Source organism: Rhinoderma darwinii, chromosome 1, assembly GCF_050947455.1.
Source record: "Rhinoderma darwinii isolate aRhiDar2 chromosome 1, aRhiDar2.hap1, whole genome shotgun sequence".
Classification (NCBI taxonomy): domain Eukaryota; kingdom Metazoa; phylum Chordata; class Amphibia; order Anura; family Rhinodermatidae; genus Rhinoderma; species Rhinoderma darwinii.
Genome location: NC_134687.1, coordinates 127850447 through 127875222, shown reverse-complemented (window position 1 = coordinate 127875222; position 24776 = coordinate 127850447). Strand labels below are relative to the sequence as shown.

Sequence of the window (24776 nt, the reverse complement as noted above, 5' to 3'; positions counted from 1 at the left end):
GAAGAGCGATCGTAGTAACGATCATTCATGCCCATACTAAACGACCATTGCTCCGTTTAAAGGTAGCAACAAGCGCCGATTGACGAGCTGTATTGTCGATCCGTGCTTGTTTTTAAAGTGGTAATTACAGGCAATGTCTGCCTGTGTAAAACCACCTTTAGGCCCTGTCCACATTGCAGAATTTTTGCGGCAGAGTCCGCTGCTGATTCCGACCCAAAACTCTGCCTCCCATTCATTTCAATGGAAGTTAGATGCTTCTTTTTCCTGCTAGCTGATTTTTTCAGATAGTGGGAAAAAAAAGCGACCTGTTCGATCTTCCGCGCGGTTTCCGCCCGAACCTTCTATTAAAGTCAATGGGAGGAGGAATCTTCCTGCCGATGGACCCGCCACGCAAAATCCGCCATGTGAATTGACAGGTGCAGTATTACTGCTCTTTACAACGCAGACCTCCTAGTCAGTGTAACTTGCAATTGAAGCATGGCATTTGGAAAAAATCTAGTTGGAACATCTGAGTCTCGTCCTGCGTCATTTGGTTGTCTATCTACATAAGGGGCATTGGTAGGGTCTAAAAAGATCAAGGACACCAACCCCCAAAGCATAGATTTTGCCCTAACCCCCCCAAAAAATATATATATTAAAGACTTTTAGAACACGTGATAAGCTTAGATACACCACCGCATCAGTACACTGTCCCCGGATATTAATTTATAATGGAAATTAGTGCTGTGGGGCCTGGAGCCTGTATCAATAGATAAACCAGCCATACACTTAGCAAATTATACCACTATACAAAGGCCAAATAATACCTCCACACCATAACCACATATAGCTAACACATATTTATTGAATAATACGCCATACTGTTACTGAATAACACCACTATATTATGAAAAAACTGATCACTACTAGTGACTACTAGTGCAGTTACAAAAATAATACCACTGTACAAGACAAATATCTCCATACTGTTACTGAACAAAACCCAGTATACTAAGGCCAATATTACCGATGATACCACTATACAACGGACAAACATTACAGCCACTCCATGACGACATATTATCACATAGTGACTGAATAATACCTCCACATCATGACCACATATTACCACCACATAGTGACTGAATTATGCCACCATACTGTTACTGCATAATACCTCAACACCATGACCACATATTACCACCACATAGTGACTGAATTATGCCACATACTGTTATTGAATAATATCACCACACCATCAGTGCATATTCCCACCACATAGTGACTGAATAATACTGCAATACTGTTACTAAATAATACCACCACACCGTGATCTCATATTAACACTACATAGTGACTGAATAATACCACCATACAGTTACTGAATAATACCGCCACACTACGATCACATATTACCATCACATAGTTGAATAATACCACCATACAGTTACTGAATAATACCGCCAAACCACGATCACATATTACCAACACATAGTTGAATAATACCACCATACTGTTACTAAATAAAAGTGCCACACCTTACTGTTACAGAATAAAAATACAGTGAGATAGGCACACTGCAGACCATGTAAGCTAATATAGTACAGTTACATTCTGTGACTCACAGGTGACGTCTTCTCTGGTTAGAGTCGTTCAATTTCCCTTTTCTTTTTCATCCGGGACAGAGCACCATAACTAGTTCTCCCAACCACTAATTGTCTCTGGAGTATTTAATCCAGGATTTAAGCCCCGGATGCCCGGTGCTAGCGACGCCACTGATGTACTTGCACAGTACAAGAAGGCCATGTGTAATGTTTCTGTTGCACTTAGAAATGTAAACATACGGGGAATTTATTAACTGCTTTAAATGGCATTAAAAGTTGCAAGTTATGGCGCACCCCATATTTGCACAGTATATTGTGTTTTGTTTTTTTTGCTGTTTAAAGCTTCTCTTGCCACTTTTCAAAAGTGTTGAGAAAAGTAGGGAAGGCTTAGTAGGAGGGGTCGTGACTTCCCGCGTACCGACAGATTTATTATAATCTATGACAGAAATTGACATAAATTATAGTGCAAATTTACCCCTGCTCATAGCAGGCGTACATTTTATTATCTGGCGCAAAGAATAAATTTGGCGCATTTTACTCCAGCGCAGTTCAGATTTACACTGAATTTACACGCGTATGAAGCACCAGCCTTAATAAATTCCCCAATAGTGTAATAACTGAAATATATAATTAAAGAAGGTTTGTTGTTTAGATTTGAATTTTGTAATTATAAGATATTACGGTTCTTAAAACTGAGGTAGAGATTTGCTAAGCTAAATGTGCCAGAAATCGGTCTTAATTTTCTCCAGAAAACTGTTATACATACCTTGCGGCAGATTTATTATATGTTTTATACACTTTTTGCCCTACTTTACAGTTTAAAAAAGTTTTGTGGCGTGGCTTAAAATGCTAGGTTTAAAGGGAACCTGTCACCAGCATTTTACCTATTGAACTCTACTCACCCCACACTGGCCGCTGCTGTCAAAAGTTCATTGCCGTTATCCCCTGTCCTAAACTCCTCCTCCGAACGTGAATAAAGGTCTGCAAACATTTTGCGGCTTTTATTGTAATAATCCAGCAGCCTTGTTCGTTCCTCTTCTTATGCCCGCCCACTGCCAAAAACTGGCCCACCCTAAATGCTGTCAATCAAAAGTAAGCTGTCACTCAAAAGTAAGGAGGCGGGGTTAACTCTGAAAGGCTTGAGGAATGAAGACAGGAATCTTTTCAAATGAAGATATGACTCTTTTATGCTCATTAGCATATGGCACAGTAACACTAAAAAACTGAATAATAAAGGTTCAGCGCCAACTTAGGAGATACTAAAGGGTAAGAATAAAAAGAATTTTCACCCACTTCCACCAGGTATTTATTAATAGGTGAAATGCTGGTGACGGGTTCCCTTTAAACTTACCGGAAATTTGCGAGTTCACTTCACGTCCTTATTTTAACAATCCAGTTTTCCAGTTTAAGTGACGCTAAATGCAGTCTGGCAGCTCAGTTGGCAGTGTTTGGCAGACACAAGAATGTCAAGATTGGGCAGCCCCTTCTTAGATAGTTCCACAGTGCTCTCTGTAGATACTGCCACAGTGCCCTCTGTAGATACTGCCACAGTGCTCACTGTAGATACTGCCAAAGTGTCCTCTGTAGATACTGCCACAGTCCCTGTGTAGATTCTACCACAGTGCCCTCTGTAGATACTGCCACATTGCCCTCTGTAGATAATGCCACAGTGCCCTCTGTAGAGAATTCCACAGTGGCCTTGAAGATAGCGCCACCCCTCTGTAGAGAGCGCCATTGGGACTCACTCTAGGAGTGGAATCCCCAGCCAGAGCATAGGCCGGGCGTTCCGCTCCTAGAAGGAAACCCTGATGTCACTGTCCACATATGGACAGTGACATCAGGGGCTACTCCTGGAGCAGAATCCCCTGCCAGAGCGTCGGCAATGGGGATTCTGCTCCTGGAGTAGCCACTAATGTCACTGTCCATATATGGACAGTGACATCAAAGGCTTCCCCGGGCACAGTGCTTAAAGTAGCGCTGTGCCCTCGGAGTGCTTGGCGAGCGGAGGAGCTCCCTCTTCTCCTCCGCTCTGAACTAATGCTGAAGCAGGGAGCTGAGGATTCGTTGCTTCAGCATTGGGTTCAACTGTATCTGCGTCCTGAGGATGCAGATACAGTTAACAGCGGGACATACCCCCGGGACAGCGGGACTCCGCCCTGAATATGGGACGGTTGGGAGGTATGACCCTAGGGGAATGTAGCGCAATCTACAGGAGGGTGTGGGGGGCAGTATCTACAGGTGGGGTTGCACTATCTACGGGGGGGCTTTGTGGCCTTTGCTCACTTACAACCAACAGACTGCAATCCTTCATGACGTCATGAAGGAGCGCCGGCAAATTCCTCCTTCGGCCTGCTCTCTCCTCTCCCAAGGGAGCTATGCAGGCCGCAGAGGACATCTTCAGGGGCTGCGTGTTTGACGCCCCTGGTCTAAAGTAAGCCAACCAAGAGGTGGTGTAAGGAAGAGAAAAGTGTCTAACATGTCAAGCAAAATTAGCCAATTTATCTCACAGTGTGTGCCACTGTGATAAATATGGTGCATTGTCTGCCTGCCTGTTTTAAAGGGGTATTCCGGTCACAACAAGTTAGGGTAAGGGCTAACTTGCTGATCGGTGGGTGTCCTCACCGTTTACGAGAACTGGGAGCCGAAAGTAGCCCAAACCTCAAATTTGAACCGAGCGGCAGGTCGCTAATGCGCACTGCCGCTCCATTCATTCTATATGGGAGCGCTAGAATAGCCGAGTGCAGTGTTCAGCTTTTTCCGGCGCTGCCATAGAGAATGAATGGACCGCCAGTGCACATGAGCGACCTGCTGCTCAGTTCAAACTTGGGGTTCGGGCAACTTCGGGCTCCTCGTTCTTGAAAACGGTAAGGGTCCGAACGGATCAGCTAGTTACCCCTTATTATCCTACGGATAGGGGGTAACTTTTTGTAACCTGAATACCCTTTTAAGTTTTACGCTGTCTAAGTTTAGGACAGTAAGGCCCTGTTCACACAGCATGTATGCGCTACTTTTTTTACGCGTTTTACGTGCTGAAAAACGCATCAAAACGTATCATTTAAGCTTCCTATTGACATCAGTGGAAAAGCGCATTGTTAGTGCATACGTCGTGTAAAAAAAAAGTCTCAGGTCAATTCTTTGGCGCATAACACACGCCGAAAACGCACCTAATCCCCATAGTCAATGGGAGTCCTAATTCCGTGCAAAAAATGTGTGCACGAAACGTGTAATAAAACAACAAAAACGCCTGTATTTTAAAAAGCGCTTTATAAAAATGCTAGCATTTTTTACACGTTTACACGTCGTTTTTCTTGAGCACCGTGTGAACAAGGCTTAATAATAAATCTGCCCCACTGTGTTCTGTTCTTGTGTGATGTAAAGTGTATAAAGCTTCTCGGAAAGGACTGCATTTTAGAAGGAGTATAAAGCTCTTTCCATGTACATTATTATTGCTGAAATAACAAAGAACTAGACCTGCTAAGACCGTGTAATATGCTCTTTGTAAAAGTTTGTTCCCTTGATCACTGAACTCAGTGGGATGTTGGAGAAGGTATACTTATTTGTCCATAAATATTGGATTTGCCTATAGAGATATATAGTTAAATCTTATCTATATGGACAAAGGGCATGTAAACAAATCTGCTACTCTTCCACCCTTTGCCCTTGATCATAGCCAAATGTATGATAGTTCAGTCATTTACTCCATAGCATGTATTGATTTTAGTTTTTAATTCATCAATACCATGACCATAGACACAAAGGACTGCAGCTCTAAAAGTAAAGGAAAAATGTAATTAATATAAAACGGTCTGTTTTATTATGATCCATTAATTTGTTGGACTTGTTTGTTACACACTCCAGTTTTATTTGATTTCCTTTGGTGAGTTTATAGTATTTTATATCAAACACATCTTGTCACCACTAATTCTAGGAGCGGGTCATTTATTTTCCATTGCTGTTTTCTGATTTCAGGAGAAAGCTATGTTTGTGCTTCAAATGAATCTTATCGAAAGGTAGACTACAATCGAAACACAAGTCCCAACTGGTCTGTGAATGTAAGGACTGCATCAGGTCGATCTTTGTCATCCTTAACTGCACTGAAGAATGAAATGAGAGAAGGCAAGGACTTCATTAAACCCAAGCTTGTGACGGTCATCCGGAGTGGAGTGAAGCCACGTAAAGCTGTTCGCATCCTTCTAAATAAAAAGACAGCCCACTCCTTTGAGCAAGTCTTAACAGACATCACAGATGCTATAAAGTTGGATTCAGGGGTTGTCAAGAGGCTGTGTACTCTAGATGGAAAACAGGTAAGTGAATATGTATTTAAGAAGCATTATAAGTGGTGTATGCGTGGATGAGTAGCAGATATTGATGTTAGATTGGACAGGTCAGAACTTTTTTTCCACTATACAGTAGCTTAGTTCTACAGGGCTACATGTGCAATGTGATTCCGGACAAAAGAATTTGAATACCTTCTATTTTGTTGAGTACAAAAGGCACATAAGGGTATGTTCACACGGTTAACAAAATACGGCTGAAAATACGGAGCAGTTGTCAAGAGTTTTCAGCCGTTTTTTAATCAAAGTGGTGTTTTTCGCTGCGTTTTTTTTGGAGCTGTTTTTCTATTGAGTCAATGAAAAACGGCTCCAAAAACGTCTCAAGAAGTGACATGCACTTGTTTTTACAGGGAGTCTTTTTACGTTTACGGCCCGAAAAACGGCTGAAAATAGCCCGTGTGAACATACCATATATGGACAGTGTAGTCACTGACTTCTCCTGAAGAGGAATTCCCTGCCACAGGTCGGGAATTCCGCTTCAGAAGTGAGTGACGTCACTGTGTCCATATATGGACAGTGTAGTCACTCACTTCTCCTGTAGCGGAATCCCCGGCCATAGAGTCGGGGATTTCGCTGCAGAAGTGAGTCACTACGCTGTGTCCATATATGGACAGTGTAGTCACTCACTTCTCCTGTAGTGGAATCCCCGGCCATAGAGTCGGGGATTCCGCTGCAGAAGTGAGTGACGTCACTGTGTCCATATATGGACAGTGTAGTCACTCACTTCTCCTGTAGCGGAATCCCCGGCCATAGAGTCGGGGATTTCGCTGCAGAAGTGAGTCACTACGCTGTGTCCATATATGGACAGTGTAGTCACTCACTTCTCCTGTAGTGGAATCCCCGGCCATAGAGTCGGGGATTCCGCTGCAGAAGTGAGTGACTTCGCTGTGTCCATATATGCACAGTGTAGTCACTCACTTCTCCTGTAGCGGCATCCCCGGCCATAGAGTCGGGGATTCCGCTGCAGAAGTGCGTGACTTCGCTGTGTCCATATATGGACAGTGTAGTCACTCACTTCTCCTGTAGTGGAATCCCCGGCTATAGAGTCGGGGATTCCGCTGCAGAAGTGAGTGACTTCGCTGTGTCCATATATGGACAGTGTAGTCACTCACTTCTCCTGTAGCGGCATCCCCGGCCATAGAGTCGGGGATTCCGCTGCAGAAGTGCGTGACTTCGCTGTGTCCATATATGGACAGTGTAGTCACTCACTTCTCCTGTAGCGGCATCCCCGGCCATAGAGTCGGGGATTCCGCTGCAGAAGTGCGTGACTTCGCTGTGTCCATATATGGACAGTGTAGTCACTCACTTCTCCTGTAGCGGCATCCCCGGCCATAGAGTCGGGGATTCCGCTGCAGAAGTGAGTGACTTCGCTGTGTCCATATATGGACAGTGTAGTCACGCACTTCTCCTGTAGCGGAATCCCCAATCCCCGGCCGGGGATTGGGGATTCCGACTCCTACAGCGAGCAATAAAAGAACCTCCTCCTCACATGCACTCTGCACTGTGAGGAGGAGGAGAGAGAGTGCGCGAGCGACGGTAGACCCGGCCATCACTCGGGACACATTCCGGTGATGGCCGTGTATTACCCGGCCCCATAGACTTCGGTCGTGTGAATAGCCCCATTAGGGGTCTATTATTCCTAATGCAGCCGGGTGCCGGCCGATTTATGAACGGCCGGCACCCGGCCGGGAATCCCTGTCGTGTGAATCCCGCCTTAATGTACGCTCATAGCAGACGTAGATTTTAATTTCTACCTTAGACTTTTTACGTTAATGCACATTAAATTAAGTCTGGAGTATGAAACACCAGTCTTAATAAATCTCCCCCCATAACTTTTGGCATCTGTGTTGTTTGGGCTCACCTATAGTTAACCCTTTCTAGATTTTCATGGAAACTGAATATTAGACTTTTAGAGAGCCTTCGGCTAACAAAAAGCTAAATCAGAGAGGAATTCCAACTAATAATCTTTTGATAGGCCAGAACCCCAACTATTTTCAATACAAAAGAGCCATGATACTCTATAGAGCAGAGGTCCCCAACATTTTGGACCTTGTGAGCCACATTAAACTTAGAGCGATGGTCGCGAGCCAGATTCTAAACATAAAGAAACATGTGGTGGAAGTGAAGAAAGTGGTACAAGTGGTATTGCATGTATTAAGTGGTACATACAGAAGAAAATTTGTATTATACTATACAAATTGCCACGGTTCAGAGGTTAGGGTATGTGTTTACAATAGTTAATTTTGAAAACTTACTGTAGCCAATGGTTGGGAACCACTGCTACAGAGCATCCAAAACCTCTATCATCTTCTGCTCCTATTGTCAAAAAATGTTTGATCTCAGTTGGAGAATCATATCAAGCCACTTCCTACGATTCTTGATGAGTAAGTTAGAGAAGTAGACAAGTATATGATCACAGGGTTGTAAGTACAAGGGGTACGAAGGTTGTTGTTGCACCCTGGCCCTGGAGCTTGAATGGGGCAAAAAGCTCCTACTGGCTCATAGGCGGAGACTAGCGCAATAAATGACTTGTAATAGTTCTGAATAATCACATATAAACACAATTGGATTGCTGAGAAAGTGGACGTCCACTTGCGGTTTTGAAAAAAAATAAATCTGCAGTTCCATTCCAATAATTCAGACAAAAAACGGATTAGAAAGCATCTTAACAACACATGCCTCATTAAACTCATTTCCAAGTATCGTCTGGCCACTCCTATTTAATAAAAACAAAATAATTTGTATTTATTTTTTTAAGTATTGTTTATTTCAAGGGTCATTCCAAGATTTATTTTCTTTATATTTCCTCTCGTTCCACCAATTTAAGTCACTTTTAAATTCACTTACATTTCAGATATGCCCTCTTAGTCCAGATTACATGCGTGATCACGTGATCCCGCTGCCACTTCTTTGGGACTGTGATGTAATATCCATTTGTCACATGTTTTTTCCTGTATGACGGCATTGCCCCCATGTACGGCACATCATCGCTCACGTGGCTTACATAGAGCTATCTCCTGTAGTTACTGCGCTTGGACCGCAGTAGCTTCAATGCATGCGCAGTGAGCATGAACTTGAGTACACTATATCAGCTCTCACATGCCATACACGGGGCAGGGTTTTCTCATGAAGCTACTCGCTTGCGCCTTAGTAGCTCTGACGCAGGCACTGTTTTAATCCCCTCAAGACCATCACCAAGAATACCACAATGACGCTGAGACGCTGCAGTGCTATGTGGGAATTTGCACGTCTAAAACGTCCCTAATACGGAACTGTTAAACAGAAGCAGACGGCACACGCCATAAAAAACTGGACACTAAAAAAAAGAAAAACACAAAAAAAGGTATGGGATTGACTTTATTTAATCTAAAAACAATATTGCTCTCCAATTTTTGGAATTTCCAAGTCCCAGAAAACCCCTTTAGGCACATGATTGTTTAACGGATACAGACAGACTGCATGTTAGCAGATTGATTTGTCTGTGCACTGTGTCCTTTTAATCATGGATATTTTAAGTAGGATGGTGTCACATAAAATACTACCAGCATCATTACAATATAATATAAGTGGCAGCAGTTTAGTATAAAATATAGCAAAAACGATGTTTTTTTTGCCTTTAGTTGTTTAGTGTGGTGTAGTGTGTTTCACTTTTATGTGTGGGTGAAATGCCAGTGGTTAGCTCACGTGTCCTGCCCATAATATTAACAGCAGGTTTGGAAATCCTTGTTCTTTAGGCTATGTTCACACGGGGTATTTTGCCGAGTTTTTTGACGCGGAAACCGCGTCGCAAAACTCGGCAAAAACGGCCCGAGAACGCCTCCCATTGATTTCAATGGGAGGCGTCGGCGTCTTTTTCCCGCGAGCAGTAAAACTGCCTCGCGGGAAAAAGAAGCGACATGCCCTATCTTCGGGCGCTTCCGCCTCTGACCTCCCATTGACTTCAATGGGAGGCAGGAGAAAGCGTATTTCTCGCTGTTTTATGCCCGCGGCGCTCAATGGCCGCGGGAGAAAAACGGTGCGATAATTGCCGCGAAAATCGGCGTGCAGGGAGAGGAATATCTGCCTCAAAGTTCCAAACGGAATTTTGAGGCAGATATTCCTCCCCCAAAATACTCCGTGTGAACATAGCCTTAGGAGCTAAAAATATACTTATTTGTCTTTCTCCCTATTATGTAGTAGTTGGTATGAATTCTCAAGGGAATACAAAAATATAAGGAACATTCATGGGCAAAATGTTCTTCAGTTTTTGATTCCTTAGAAGTAATTGATGTCACTAGGGGACAGTCATTAAGAATGAGGGTTCCTGTATACCTGAATGTATTGCTCCTGATTATATAGCTAAGTGACTAAAGATCAGTAGTTCAGTTGCTTTCATTCTATTCTTCTGAATAGCAACAATTGGAATGAATGGACTTCTGTAATGGGGAGCTGCCCACATCTCCATAGCAGGAGTTTCAGATCAGTATTCTGTGCTGAAAAGTGACTCTTCCTTTCCTGTCTATGGGTTATGTCACACAGACTTTTGTAGCACGCAGAATGCGGAGACCTCCGTCATGTGACATTAGTGAGGACACGCTCTACAACTACTAGATTTACTGTACTTCTCTGCACTGTGGGAGCAGTGGCGTTACTACAGGGGGTGCAGAGGTAGCAATTGTATACGGGCCCCGATGTCTGAGGGGACTCAAAGGCTGTCACATAAGACAACACCAGTTTTATACATAGAATATGGTGGGTGCGGGGCCCGTTAGAGATTTTTGTATTGGGGTTTAGGAGCTTTAAGTTATTTAAGTTTTAAGTTAAAGTGGGAGGAAACCTGCCCTTACATTGTTTGTAGTGAACAATTGTATTAAGTACTCCAAAACCCATAGAGGGGGGGATCATCATAAAAACACATATTTGGTCTTTCTTCTCATATTCTACCTGAGAATAATTTTTTCGGGTGTGTTCTAAGACTACTACAACTTGTTCATTTTATATTTCAAGACACTTTAAAGAGGCTCTGTCACCGGATAATAAGTGTCCTATCTCCTACATAATCTGATCGGCGCTGTAATGTAGATAACAACAGTGGTTTTTATTTTGAAAAACGATCATTTTTGACAAAGTTATGAACAATTTTAGATTTATGCTAATTAGTGTCTTAATGACCAACTGGGCGTGTTTTTACTTTTGACCAACTGGGCGTTGTACAGAGAAGTGCATGATGCTGACCAATCAGTGACCAATCAGTGACCAATCAGCGTCATACACTTCTCATTGTTCCACCCCATTGTTACAGCGTGATTGTGCAGTGAAAGAAGCTGGGCTGGAACAATGAGAAGTGTACGATGCTGATTGGTCACTGATTGGTCACTGATTGGTCAGCGTCATACACTCCTCTGTACAACGCCCAGTTGGTCAAAAGTAAAAACACGCCCAGTTGTCTATTAAGAAACTAATTCACATAAATCCAAAATTGTTTATAACTTGGTCAAAAATTATCGTTTTTCAAAATAAAAACCACTGTTGTAATCTACATTACAGCGCCGATCAGATTATGTAGGAGATAGGGCACTTATAATGTGGTGACAGAGCCTTTTTAAGATGACTATTCACATAAGATAGTTGTCAGCCAAACCCTCGTTCGGCCAACACCTTTCTCCCCCGATCTGCCCATAAACATGCAGGCTCGGCCTCAGCTAAGCGTGAATGTGCATTTTAATAGGGGAGAGGACAATGTCTCAGCAGAGCGAAAGGATTGGGCATGATGACGTTCAATATGCCTAATCTTCGTTTCTCCCATCTGCTGTTGGAAAGTTCCTCCATACACATTAGATTGCTTGCCATCCTGCCGATATTGGGTGGATCCGCTGACAGGCTACATCAGTCAAACAATAGTCTCAGGCCGGTGTGAGTTTGTTTCCTCTTCTGTACAATCCCTCTGTACATACTTGCCTACTTTTGTGAAATGTAGTTATGTGCAGCAGGACTGGGGATAGTTACTTAGAATAAACATTAAGAACATGCTTAAAATACTTCCTTCTATTCTAACACTCTTTCATATGACAGTTCCCACAGTTTGTAGATTGTACTTCCATAGTTTTACCTCCTGAGCTTGCGATACGCCCATCAATCTTCCTTATTTCTTTTTACACCTGCCAATTTATCTAGGTTGGCACTTTTTGTTCAGGCCATGCGACTTACGCTGTATATTTAACCCAAGTAGAAGAAGAAGGAGCTTGTTGCTCCCTCCCTTACTGATGCTACCATGGCTTCTTTGTTTCAGAAAACAGTGCCACACCTGTCCACAGGTTGTGTGTGGTATTGCAGCTCAGCCCCATTCACTGTAATGGAGCCGAGCTGTAATACCAGAAACAAACAGAACAGGTGTGGCACTGTTTCTGGTAGAAAGCAGCCATGTTTTTCTAAACCTGAACAAATCCTTTAATTGCCAAGTTGTACAAGAGTAAAGAGGGTGTCATCTTAAAGGGTGTCTGCACCTTTTAAACAACTTCTCACATGTCATTGACACATAACCGTGAGTAAAGCTGTCATGGTTTTATAGTCCCAATGATTTCAATGACAGCATTGTCATCTTTGGCCAAAGTTACAGAAATTTCAGAGTCAAGCTATAAAGAACGGCACTTTTCAGGGCAAAGTCAAAGGGTTGTGTCAAGTCAGAGTGCTTGTGAGGTAGGTACAATGCCAGTGTCAATTACAGTTAAAGAAATGTTTGATGTGATGTTAGATACTCTGCTTAGTTTTGCCCCGGTAGACTGAGCTATCTTCCTAATATTCATAAGGATAGTACTTTGGGTACCCCAACAAATGTAACAATCTCCAGAAATAAACATACTCAGAAATAAATTCTTGGGAGTGTTGACGTATAAAAGCTCAACAAAATGCCATCCAGATTGTTTTCAGTTCTGGGCATTTATTTTGTTGTGGTATATAATCCCTTTAGTTTAATAGGATTTTACTTACAGGCTACATTTTGTAATCCATAACCAAATTCTAATCTGTGATTGAGAGTTTAATGAATGAGCGCTGCCAATTTAATCGCTCAGCCACAGTAAAAAAATAAAAAAGATAGCTCATATAAATGTAAGGAGAAAAGTGTCTTCAAGAGCAATATACAGTGCGTAATGAAACCTCTTGTATGTATGTAAAAATGTTATTTTGTGCTTCACTGTATTCGTTATGGGGATGTTTTGTATAAGTTTTTCTTTTTTGTTTACTGTGTTGGAAACTAATAAAAATGATCTGATTAAAAAAAAAAGCACTATTTATACGACTGTCTTATGGGCCGTGAAAACGAGCGCCGATCAACGTTGATCGGCGCTCGTATTCTCCTTTCAGAAGGTGCAATGACTGATTATGTCTGGGGACAAGCGCTCATTACCCTGATCATTCGTCCCCATACGTGTCCATCATGTCCCTGATTACACAAGGAGATGTGCTACCGACCGACAACAATGATTTTTAATGCTGCATAAACTAGTAAACCAGACCACGAACGAGCCTTTGCTCATTCATCGACTGATTGTTGTCCTGTTTACAAAGGGCAATGATCGGGGACTAAGCATTCATATGAACGCTTGTTTGCCCGATCATTCGCCCGTGTAAAAGGGCCTTTGGACTGGAGTCTTTGGGTGCGTTACTTTTGCATTATATACGTAGGAACCAGCGTGAAACGTACCACAAAGTATTGACAGATTGTGAAAATCTAATCCATGAAACAAGGTTAACTGCAGGAGATAAAGAACTATCAGGTTGAAAATGTAAGCATGGCAGATGGAGACTCTGCGGTTACTTCTGATGTGGAAAGTTTCCAAGTATTTTCTAATGGCACTGAACTAGAGGGGGTGCAGTTCACTTCTTTACAGCGCTGGTATTTTCTGGTGCTGCAGTGTGACGTCGCAGCAGATAGATGCCTGTAGGGCGCAGTCTGTCTTTCACCTATAGACATATGTTTATGAAGGTAGGCCTTGGTTTCATTAATGTACAGGTTCAGCTTCTGTGAAACCACAATTCTTTATAGTAGACAATAACAGGAAGCCACATCATCCACAGGATTCAAAAAGTGAAAAACTCCTGTTTTATTAGTCGCCTATAGATAATATTTGCTTTTCCTTGCACTGTATTTATGGGTCACTAATACAGCAACGTTTTTCACTTTTGACTCTGGTTGCTGTGGTGTCCTGGATCTTCTACTGGTTATATGGAGCTGTCAGCCACGCGGCACATGGGGAGTAAGTGACAAGTGTGCTGTCTTCTGTGAGAGTGCGCTTATATACAGTATTAGGAAGTTACAGAAACAACGACTCCCTTATATACGGTTACTATTTATAAATGGTATTAGCGGGGGACCTCAGTATCTCCCTGGTTGCCCTGTCAGTAGACGCTGACTGCTGTTTACAGTTTATTTCATCTCGGGAGTGACAGACACAGATTATCATAGAACAGCCTGTGTCAGCTGACATCCCGACAGGACATTACTAGTTGCCAGCCGCTGCCACTCTCTGTTATCAGAGCACTCCTGCTTTTAACGTGATTTCAATCAGCGGTATATAGTAGTTTTAATGAAGGTGAACCTACCCAGTAATATCTTCTGATGATTTCACAGATTTGTATGTGGCACTTAGCTATAGATGATTTTGTTGCCTATTGTAATGATTGTTTTTCCTTATATATCTTAGTCTTTTCTGGTAGTCCATTAGCAGTAGATTGTTTATCCAGAATACTTAATGCCCATTGATTATCAGTCTAGCATACCATCTGCCATCTTAAAGGCTAATCACAGACCTGGTTGTAAATTGTGGTCAATATACATTGTGTCCCACTGAGCGTCCTGTTATTAGCAGTTAATTAGTCTGTAAAATCTTCCCCCGCAGATGTCATGTGTCACATCAGGTTTTGCTGGAAGCCGCTGCGTGGCCCTGAGTTCACCATATCTATCATTGCTTTTCACAGTGGCTGCAGCTTTATTCTCGGATGCTGAATGTTTCCTGTTATGATCTTTGCTGGATTCTTCAATTTCTCATGCTACACAGAGTTTGACTGAAATAAGCCTAAAATAGTGGGCACTATATTACTGCAAGTGTAAATGGGCTTCACAGAAAACAAGTGAATAGTATTATATATATTTATTTATTTCATTAATTTTTATAGCAACCAATCAGATTCCCAATCTCACTTTTCAAATGCCTTTTTTAAAATGAGAGCAGCTACCTGATTGGTTTCCAAGGGCAACTACTCCACTTTTCTATTGCAATAGTTTTGATAAATCTCCCCTTATACTGTAGTTTTCTACCACAGAATAGTAATCCATATGTGCTGCTGGTTTGTGTTGATTATATATACTTATTCTTCATACACTTAAAGATTGTTTTTCATCTGTGGTTGATTTAACCCATTTTAATGCATATTTAGTAAAATATGTAATTTTAATGTTTACCTTTTTTTCATATAATGTGTTCTTTATGCAGTAAATGTTAGTATATCAGCCTGAGAAATATGGCTTACTTATTGCATCGTTTTAAAATGTATGTAAATAAAACGACATTCATTGCTGACGTTTATAATACGTGCGTTTTTGGTGTGTTTTTTTTATTTTGTGCTATTTTGTACATGCATTTTTCCTGCCGTTTTTGAAGTCCTATAGAGAAGCCTATGGAAAACATTGTGAGGAAAACACATTATGCCTAGTCCTGTGCCTTGAGGGCATCACTGTGTCTTGTACTGCCCACTGAGGCCCTGCTCGCGGCGTTACACAGTGTTTCAGTTTTGCCCGGAGTGTTCTTTTCAGAGTCCTGGAGAATTGGGTGACAACCCTTGTGGGAGCTGTAATGAGAGTGATATTGGGTTGTTCCTCTTTCCCAGAAACAGATTTAACTAAGGCCGGATTCACACGAGCATTGCGCAACTCATGTTTTTCACGTCCGAATTACATCCGTGCTCTGCGCTGCGGGACGCGATATCACGCATCCCCCATAGACTAGAGTCTATGGAGGGATGCATGAAAATATAGGATATGTCCTATTCTCTCACGGACCCTTCACATGGTTCGTTGAAGCAGCGGCCGTGTGAACTGCCACATTGAATTATATAGGTCCGTGTGATGGACCGTGTGAAGGGTCCGTGAGAAAATAGGACTGGTCTATTTTTTCACGCTTCACGCATCCCTCCATAGACTCTAGTCTATGGGGGATGCGTGATATTGCGTCCCGCAGCGCAGAGCACGGATGCACCTCGGACGTGAGAAACTACCGTTTTCCACGTCCGAGATGCGCAACGCTTGTGTGAATCCTTATGGAATCATTTTCTTACTCTGCATTGTTACTACAGCAACCATACACTGTGGCGTATCATGTTCTGTCGCAACTGGGAACAATCCTATGGGAAATCTGCAGCATAAAACCTGGCTTTGTGCTTATTCTGTATTCACACAGATTGAGAACATCAATAGCTATTTACGGATTATAAAACAAGTTGCCATTAATGGTACCAGCAGACTTGCAAATAACAAAAAAAATGGAAGATACATATATATATATATATATATATATACACTATATGGACAAAAGTATTGGGACACACCTCTTAATCATTGAATTCAGGTGTTTCCTTCAGTCCCATTGCCACAGCAAAATCAAGCACCTAACCATGTAGTCGCCTTTACAAACATTTGTCAAAGAATGGGTCGTTCTAAATAGCTCACTGAATTCGAGTGTGGTACTGTGATGCCACACTTGCAACAAGTCAGTTCATGAAATTCCTTCCCTCCTAGATATTCTAAGATCAATTGTGAGTGGTATTATTGCAAACGTTTAGGAGCCATAGCATATTAGCCACTTGGCAGACCACGTAAAGTTGTAGGGTGGGGTTGCAGTGTGCATAGTGCATAAAAGTCACCAACGCTCTACTGACTCAATTGCACAGTTCCAAACCTCCTCTGGCATTTACATCAGCATAAAAACTGTGCGCCTGGAGCTTCATGGCATGGACGAGCAGCTGCATGCAAGCCTTACATCACCAAGCACAATGCCAAGCGTGAGATGGAGTGGTGTAAAGTGTGTCGCCACTGGACTCTGGAGCAGTGGAAACGTGTTCTGTGGAGTGATGAATCACCCTTCTCTATCTGGCAGTCTGATAGACGAGTCTGGGTTTGGCTATTGCCAGGAGAACATTTCCAGCCTAACTGGATTTATGCCAACTGTAAAGTTTGGTGGAGGAGAGATAATACTAAGGGGTTGTTTTTCAGGACCCTTAGTTCCAGACCCCTTCGTTCCAGTGGAGGGAAATCTTAATTCTTTAGCATACCAAGACATTTTGGACAATTCTATTCTTCCAACTTTGTGAGAACGGGTTGGGCCCCTTTCTGTTCCAGCATAGCTGTGGCCAGTGCACAAAGTTCATAAAGACATGGTTGGCTGAGTTTGGTGTGGAAGAACTTGACTGGCCTGCACAAATCCCTGACCTCAACTCCATTGAACACCTTTGGGATGATCTAGAATGGAGATTGCGAGCCAGTCCGTCCCGCCTAACATCAGTGCCTGACCAAATGCTCTTCTGGGTGAATAGGCAAAAATTCCCACAGACAAACTCCAAAATTTTGTAGAAAGCCTTCCCAGAAGTGTGGAAGCTGTTTTAGCTGCAAATGGGGGGATTAACAATGTCTATAGATTTAGAATGTGAAATCATAAAAGCTCCTGTAGGTGAGGTGTACTGTGTAGGTGTCCCAATACTTTTGTCAATATATTGTAGTGTGTGTGTGTGTGTGTATATATATATATATATATATATATATATATATATATATATATATATATTTATATATTTATAGCGAGAGAAATACATATTCATACTGTATCATATATCAGATTTTTAAAAATTTGTATAGCAGTCGAATGGGATGTGTTAGTCTTTGGACTGGGTGTCCAGCCTGACCATGTAGTGTATGTATAATGTTTAAACGCTGCTAGCCCATTGCAAAATTATTCTAGTAAATTCTATTGGTTACATTTTGCTTTTTAAATGTTGCCCACCGGCTAAGGCACACGACCGTAAATTTAGCCGTAATAACGTGCTATAATTACGGGATGTAATTACGGCCCCATTTAGTTCTATTGGCCGTGGACACCTTTCCATATCGCTATGGATGGGTGTCCGTGCTGTAGAACTGTATCGGGAATTATGGAGCATGTCAGTTTTTTCGTGTTTTACGGGCATGGCCATGTGCATGGGGCCTTAAGCAGCAGTTTAAAGGGCACTGTACTTGCTTCAACTGTATTGCCGGCACTGCAGCTACTCAAAATGTTTTAGGAGTATTGCTGAAACTGTTTTATGGGCATTTGATGCTACAACGGTTTTGGGAGCACTAGGGCTCTTGCAACTGGGGCACAATAAGCTATGTTCACACGGGGTATTTTGCAGAGTTTTTTGACGCGGAAACCGCGTCGCAAAACTCGGCAGAAACGGCCCGAGAACGCCTCCCATTGATTTCAATGGGAGGCGTCGGCGTCTTTTTCCCGCGAGCAGTAAAACTGCCTCGCGGGAAAAAGAAGCGACATGCCCTATCTTCGGGCGCTTCCGCCTCCGACCTCCCATTGACTTCAATGGGAGGCAGGAGAAAGCGTATATCTCGCTGTTTTATGCCCGCGGCGCTCAATGGCCGCGGGCGAAAAACGGCGCGATAATTGCCGCGAAAATCGGCGTGCAGGGAGAGGAATATCTGCCTCAAAGTTCCAAACGGAATTTTGAGGCAGATATTCCTCCCCCAAAATACTCCGTGTGAACATAGCCTAACTGGCACTATTTTGAAGACACTGGCTTTGTTATTAGGGCTTTGTGGCACTGTTTTGAAGAAACTGTCTTTCTCCACAACAAGATAATACTAACATATAACGGTGTTACTTAAAAACAATGGCTATAGACCTATGCTCTGAACCTGGTGACCTGGTCATAGTCCCTTGACTCGCGACTTGAGGCTTCAACTGAAGATAGCTGTAGAATTCCTATGTTCCCCTAATATGCTTATATCCGTACTTATGTGCTTATTCACACAGTGCAGTGTTTTTTGTTGGAGTTTTCACAAAACTGTGGCGATTTGACTACACTATGTGAAAAGACCCTATCACAAGGGGTGCATTTTGCTATATCAAATATTCATTATGCACATAGCATACATACTACTTTCTTTAAAAAAAAAATAAATAAATAGGTAAAGCCAAGGGGGTTTGAGCTTTTCTTCAGTTTGCTTATTAGAAGACTTGCGGTTTATGTAAATGTAAGGGATATTTGTGTGATATAAAGCAGGTGGCAGAGTAGAGTGTTCATTGAAGACCCATACAATGCGATGAATGATGCATTATGCTCTTGGGACTGTAAAAATTGATTTTTAATTTTCATTTTGACCAAATCTATTTCTTGTATTATGTGACTTCTTTACACACTATATTTTTCACGTTTTCCTATTATTAGTCATATATTCCATTTTGTGTACAATAAATGGTGGTTGTAATCTGCTTTTTGGAACATGCTAATTGACTCGTGGTTGTGGATAACAGCGTCTCATGTGGCGTTTCCTTCTGACTCAGCATGGATTTCTAGGCTTTCAGACCATGGCTGGTTTAGCAGGTGCATTGTGCGCTAGGATATTGGTCAAGCCCTTTGTAACCCTTCTATATAATATGGAAAGTGAGTGGGATGACTCAGGCGCCGGTGAATTAGCCTTAATTATGTGTAAATAGGAGCAACTAAACACACGTTACGGGGCTTCTGTAAGGCACTTGTACAGGCTCTGAGCTCCCTTTGTTACAAGCAGTCTCTTTATTTTTGTCTGGAAATCGGTAACACATCGACAGCTTTAAATGAATTATATTCACCCTGATGCATCCTTTTTAACACTCAATATTTTGCGGATTAGGCTTGGGATCAATAATGAAAAGGCATAGCATGCTGAGAGTAAATGACCTGTTCCATGCGTCAGACAATGAATTTAAATCTAGAAAATCTGCACTGTCAGCATGTATTTTAGATTATTTTACACTTAGGCTTCGTTCACATCTGCGTTGGAGGCTCCGTCGCAGATCCGGCAGAGATTACTGGAGACAATAGAGCAGCATGCTGAGCTATTGTGTCCGGTAAAATCACGGATACCCAGACGAAAAGCCAACAGAACCCATTGAAGTCAATAGGTTATGTCTGCCGCTGACGGTGTCCGTTGTGCAAGGGAACCGTTGCTTCCATTATTCGGTTGTTCTGCTACTCTGACGGCGCAGAACGCAACGCAGGTGTTAACATAACCTTAGAAATAAAATATGTGAGATAAATATCAAATACAGGCAGCTTTCATTGACTTTCAATTCATTTACTTTCATAGAACTGATCATCGTTTTACATTATCCCAGCACAGTTTGTTTAAGTTGTTGCAAAAATACTATCTTCTATGCATTACTGTGCAACAGTGGATGATAATAATGAACATAAGTTCAGGTGTTTTTTTGATTTATAACGTTTTAATCATTTACATTTTTAAAGCCCTTTTCACACTGCTTTTTCCCTGTACACTTAACGTATGCGTCGGGGAAGCATCTGACACATACATCAAACCTACCCGTAGCCTCCCATTATACCGACAGAGGCCAAAAGAGTGTTCTTTTGGCCTCCGTCAGGTATTATACTTTAGTTATGTCGTTTTTGTTTTTTTTGCAGGATAGTTTTTGTAGGATAGAATAGTTAGTAAACTACACTATTATATTCAGTCATCCAGTAAAAAAAAACGTATACGTTAAACATATATATTTTTCTAACATGGTAGGGAGAGGCATTCCTACTACGTACTGTGCAGTGTCCATGCTTGAGAAAGGTCCTATTGGATTGCATATTTGGGTGAATAAATTCCTAATTTTTTTGATGTGCTGCATCGTCTCTCTTTGTTGGATCCATCACAGGCATTCATTAAACAGATATGTGACAAGCTTTTCAATTGTTTTTTATAATGTATCTGTTAAATGCATGCCTATGGGTGATGGAAGGCGTTAAATGGATGCCCAAGACTCTATTTACATGTGTCGGAGGCTACGTTGCGGCGCCGGCTCCGGTTTTTCGTTGTTTACCTATGACAGAGCAGAACAATAGAAAAACCGAACGCATATGCGAACAGAGCCTAACAGACGCATTCATCACCCATAGGCTATAATAGTGTCCATTTAAAGGATGCGACATGAAAAGGGTCATGAGAGTTCGGTGAGGTCAATGTTAGGCTTCCATCAGAGCCTACGTGAAACATATGCTGTACGTCAGGAGTTTTTGCCGGCATATATGTCAAACTAAGAGAGATATGAGCAGTGTGAAACGGGCCCAGATATGCAAATGCTTGTAAGCTTGTAAATTTAGCTATGTTTTATTACAGACATATACAACATGGCCAGCATGCAAACTTAATGTCAACTTGTAGAAGCGGCAAAAAAGACATGTATTCTACTGTTTCCTCTATTAGGCTGTATGCCAAGGGTGTACATACCATAGAGGTTGACCATGCTGCTGCCATTGGGTGGCTGTAGTGTAGGGGCACATCCGAGGTTGATCTCATCCCTTATTTGATTTGGTGGTGACAACCTGTTCCTTGATCCTCGCTCCATAGGCCTTACAACATTAGCATGCAACGGTGTGTTTAATCAACCAATGATCATGAATAGGAGATAGGTGCCAAACCTTCATCAAGTCCTCCTGCCTCAGGTACTGTAGCTAGAGGTGTGGTGATGCCAACTAGCACCAGAAACGGCTATATTGTATTCTTTACTAGTGGGCCGACTGTGCAAGTAGGCATTGGGTGGTACATAGAAGTTAGTCTCTTAGAAATATGCTGTAAATAACTCATATGTTGTGTCCTATACTAAGAGTTATGCTTTAAATGATATACTGTATATTTAATATTATGTTCTCTTGCCTGAATACATACATTGAGTTGATTTAACTAATTAATTGTTGTATTATTTTTATATAAAATTTGTCATACCTTAATATAACTTAAAGTGCATATTTTAGCTGAATATGCTGCCCTAGGTAAGGGCCCTAGGTAAGGGCAGCATATTGCAGGGACAAGTCCATTCTGCTAATAGCCAAAATGGAGCAAATCAATATTGTGCCGTTTAACTAATAGGAGTCATCAAAGAATACATTGGACTAGTAACAGGCCTGTCTCTGTAATATGGTGCCCTACCTAGGGCAGCAGATACAGCTGACAGATCCACTTTAATGGCTACCATGGTAGAATATGAAGCACCTTATGTTGTAAGAGTTACAATTATTTTACACTCTCAGAAGAACCTTCCCCCTTATGCTTTTCAGTGGCAGAAGTCAATTGTGCCCAGGAAGATATCTGCCCCAACTTTTTGAAATACAACACATTATAGTTTATGTAATTTATTAAACCAAATATCTCCTCCACTCTTTAGAGTTTACCAATAACATATTCAGAATCCACCATTTAAGAGGAAGGAACATCTTAACTTATTCACGGGGAAATTAGGGCTTTCAGCTATTTTTGCATGCTCCCATGAGGACTGCAGGATAGGTTGCTTATTACAATTTATTCATGGAAAGATATTTTTAAACTGATGAAATGACAGTTTCAGTATACACAACCCATTCATCATGTCACTCCTATACCTCTGCTGAGCTACTAAATCTGCAAATCTAAAATAGCATTTGTCCTCCATCACGTTATCATGTAAAATGATGAGGCTATCAGTAATGCTAAGCATGAAGAAAGAGCCTTACCCCATAGAGGAGATACTGTATATAAGAGACTTGAATACTTTACATTTTAAAGAGGCTCTGTCACCAGATTATAAATGCCCTATCTCCTACATAATCTGATCGGCGCTGTGATGTAGATAACAGCAGTGGTTTTTATTTTGAAAAACGATCATTTATGAGCAAGTTATAAACAATTTTAGATTTATGCTAATTCGTTTCTTAATACACAACTGGGCATTTTTTTACTTTTGACCAAGTGGGCGTTGTGAAGAGAAGTGTATGACGCTGACCAATTAGTGACTAATCAGCGTCATACACTTTTCTCCATGCATGTCCATTTGTACTCAGCACAGCGTGATCTCGCGAGATCACGCTGTGCTGTCACATACACCCACATTAACTTTACTGAAGTGTCTTGAGAGTGAATAGACATCACCTCCAGCCAGGACGCGATGTCTTTTCACACTCTCGATCTTAAAGGGAATGTGTAATTTTAGCTTCATTAATAAAAGTGTAATGATGGGGGTAAGGAAACAGACAAGTGAGCCCTAATCTACCCGCCACTCAGTCCCTGCCTACTTGCAACGACCCGCCCTAGGCGACGGGGTACAACTATGCGACGGTCCCTACGCTCAATAAGTGCCCGACAGACAAACAGACAAGGGTACACAGAAGCAAGGGAAAAGGGGCAGTTGCCCACGGCAACACTGTGAGCAACAAGAGTGGTGAACGAGCCGAGTCAAACCAGGAGTGTACGAGGTACCAAACGCAGAGCAGGAGAGTAGTGAACAAGCCGAGTCAAACCAGGAGTGTACGAGGTACCAAACGCAGAGCAGGAGAGTAGTCAGTAAGCCAGGGTCAATATGAAGCAGGGTCAAATGGTTAAAGAAGCTACAGCAGGGCCAGGAAACAAAACAAGAATCACAAGCAAGGAGGAACAGGAAAGGCAGGTATAAATAGACAGAGGGCGGGCGCTAGCTCCGTCTGGCCAGGCTGTGATAGGCTCTCCCACTCCTAAGCCTGCCATCCTGAGTGGTGGAAGATGGAGTCAGTCTCACAGACATAGAAGCAGGTGCAGACTGATTACCTATGGGCGTGGATACAGAAGCTGTGCCTGGCAGATCCTTAACAGTACTCCCCCTTTTATGAGGGGCCACCGGACCCTTTCTAGATGGACCTGGTTTATTGGGGAAGCGAAGGTGGAACCTCCTGACCAATACCCCAGCATGAACATCCTGGGCGGGTACCCAAGTCCTCTCCTCAGGCCCGTATCCTCTCCAATGGACCAGGTACTGGAGGGAGCCTTGGACCATCTTGCTGTCCACAATCCTGGCCACCTCGAATTCTACCCCCTCAGGGGTGAGAACGGGGACAGGAGGGAGCCAAGGACGGAGAGCAGCGTTTAAGGAGGGAGGCATGAAACACGTTGTGTACTCGAAAAGATGGGGGCAACTCCAGTCGGAAGGAGACAGGATTGAGGACTTCAATGACTTTGTACGGCCCTATAAACCGGGGAGCAAACTTCTTGGATGGGACTTTAAGGCGCAAGTTCTTAGACGATAGCCACACCAGATCCCCGACCATAAACAAGTGGTTAGCAGAACATCTTCTATCTGCCTGAGTTTTTTGTATGCTCTGGGACGCCTCTAGGTTCTTCTGAACCTGGGCCCAGACTGTGCACAGTTCCCGATGAACGACCTCTACCTCGGGATTGTTGGAACTACCAGGTGAAATGGAGGAGAACCGTGGATTAAACCCAAAATTACACCATTGAGATGGAGGCAAATCGGTGATAAAATCCATGGAGATATGGGTCCAAGGTCTCTGGGGAATGGGCAAAGAACGTAGTAAGCCCGCTGGTCGGGACCTGGGAGTCTTGGACCTAGCACAAACCTCACAAGCAGCGACGTAGGCCTTAACGTCTTTAGGCAACCCAGGCCACCAATAGTTTCTGGCAATGAGGTACTTGGTACCCAGGATGCCTGGATGACCAGAAAGTGCGGAGTCATGATTTTCCCTAAGTACCCCTAGCCGGAATTGCAGGGGAACAAACAGCTTGTTTTCAGGAAGGTTCCTGGGAGCTGAACCTTGATCAGCAGCAATTTCAGAGACT

General features: G+C 42.5%; 1 protein-coding gene across 4 annotated transcripts in view; it reads left to right on the top strand.

Moving 5' to 3' along the window:
* Positions 1–24776, top strand: part of DCLK2 (doublecortin like kinase 2) — a 105374-nt gene that overhangs the window by 11621 nt on the left and 68977 nt on the right. For all 4 annotated transcript variants that reach the window (XR_012883018.1, XM_075860363.1, XM_075860362.1 and 1 more), the window contains exon 2: positions 5553–5887. Coding sequence is in view for 3 of the 4 variants with exons in the window: in XM_075860363.1 (XP_075716478.1) it covers positions 5553–5887 (335 nt within the window). In the remaining variant the exon portion in view is untranslated. The remainder of the gene's footprint in view (positions 1–5552; positions 5888–24776) is intronic.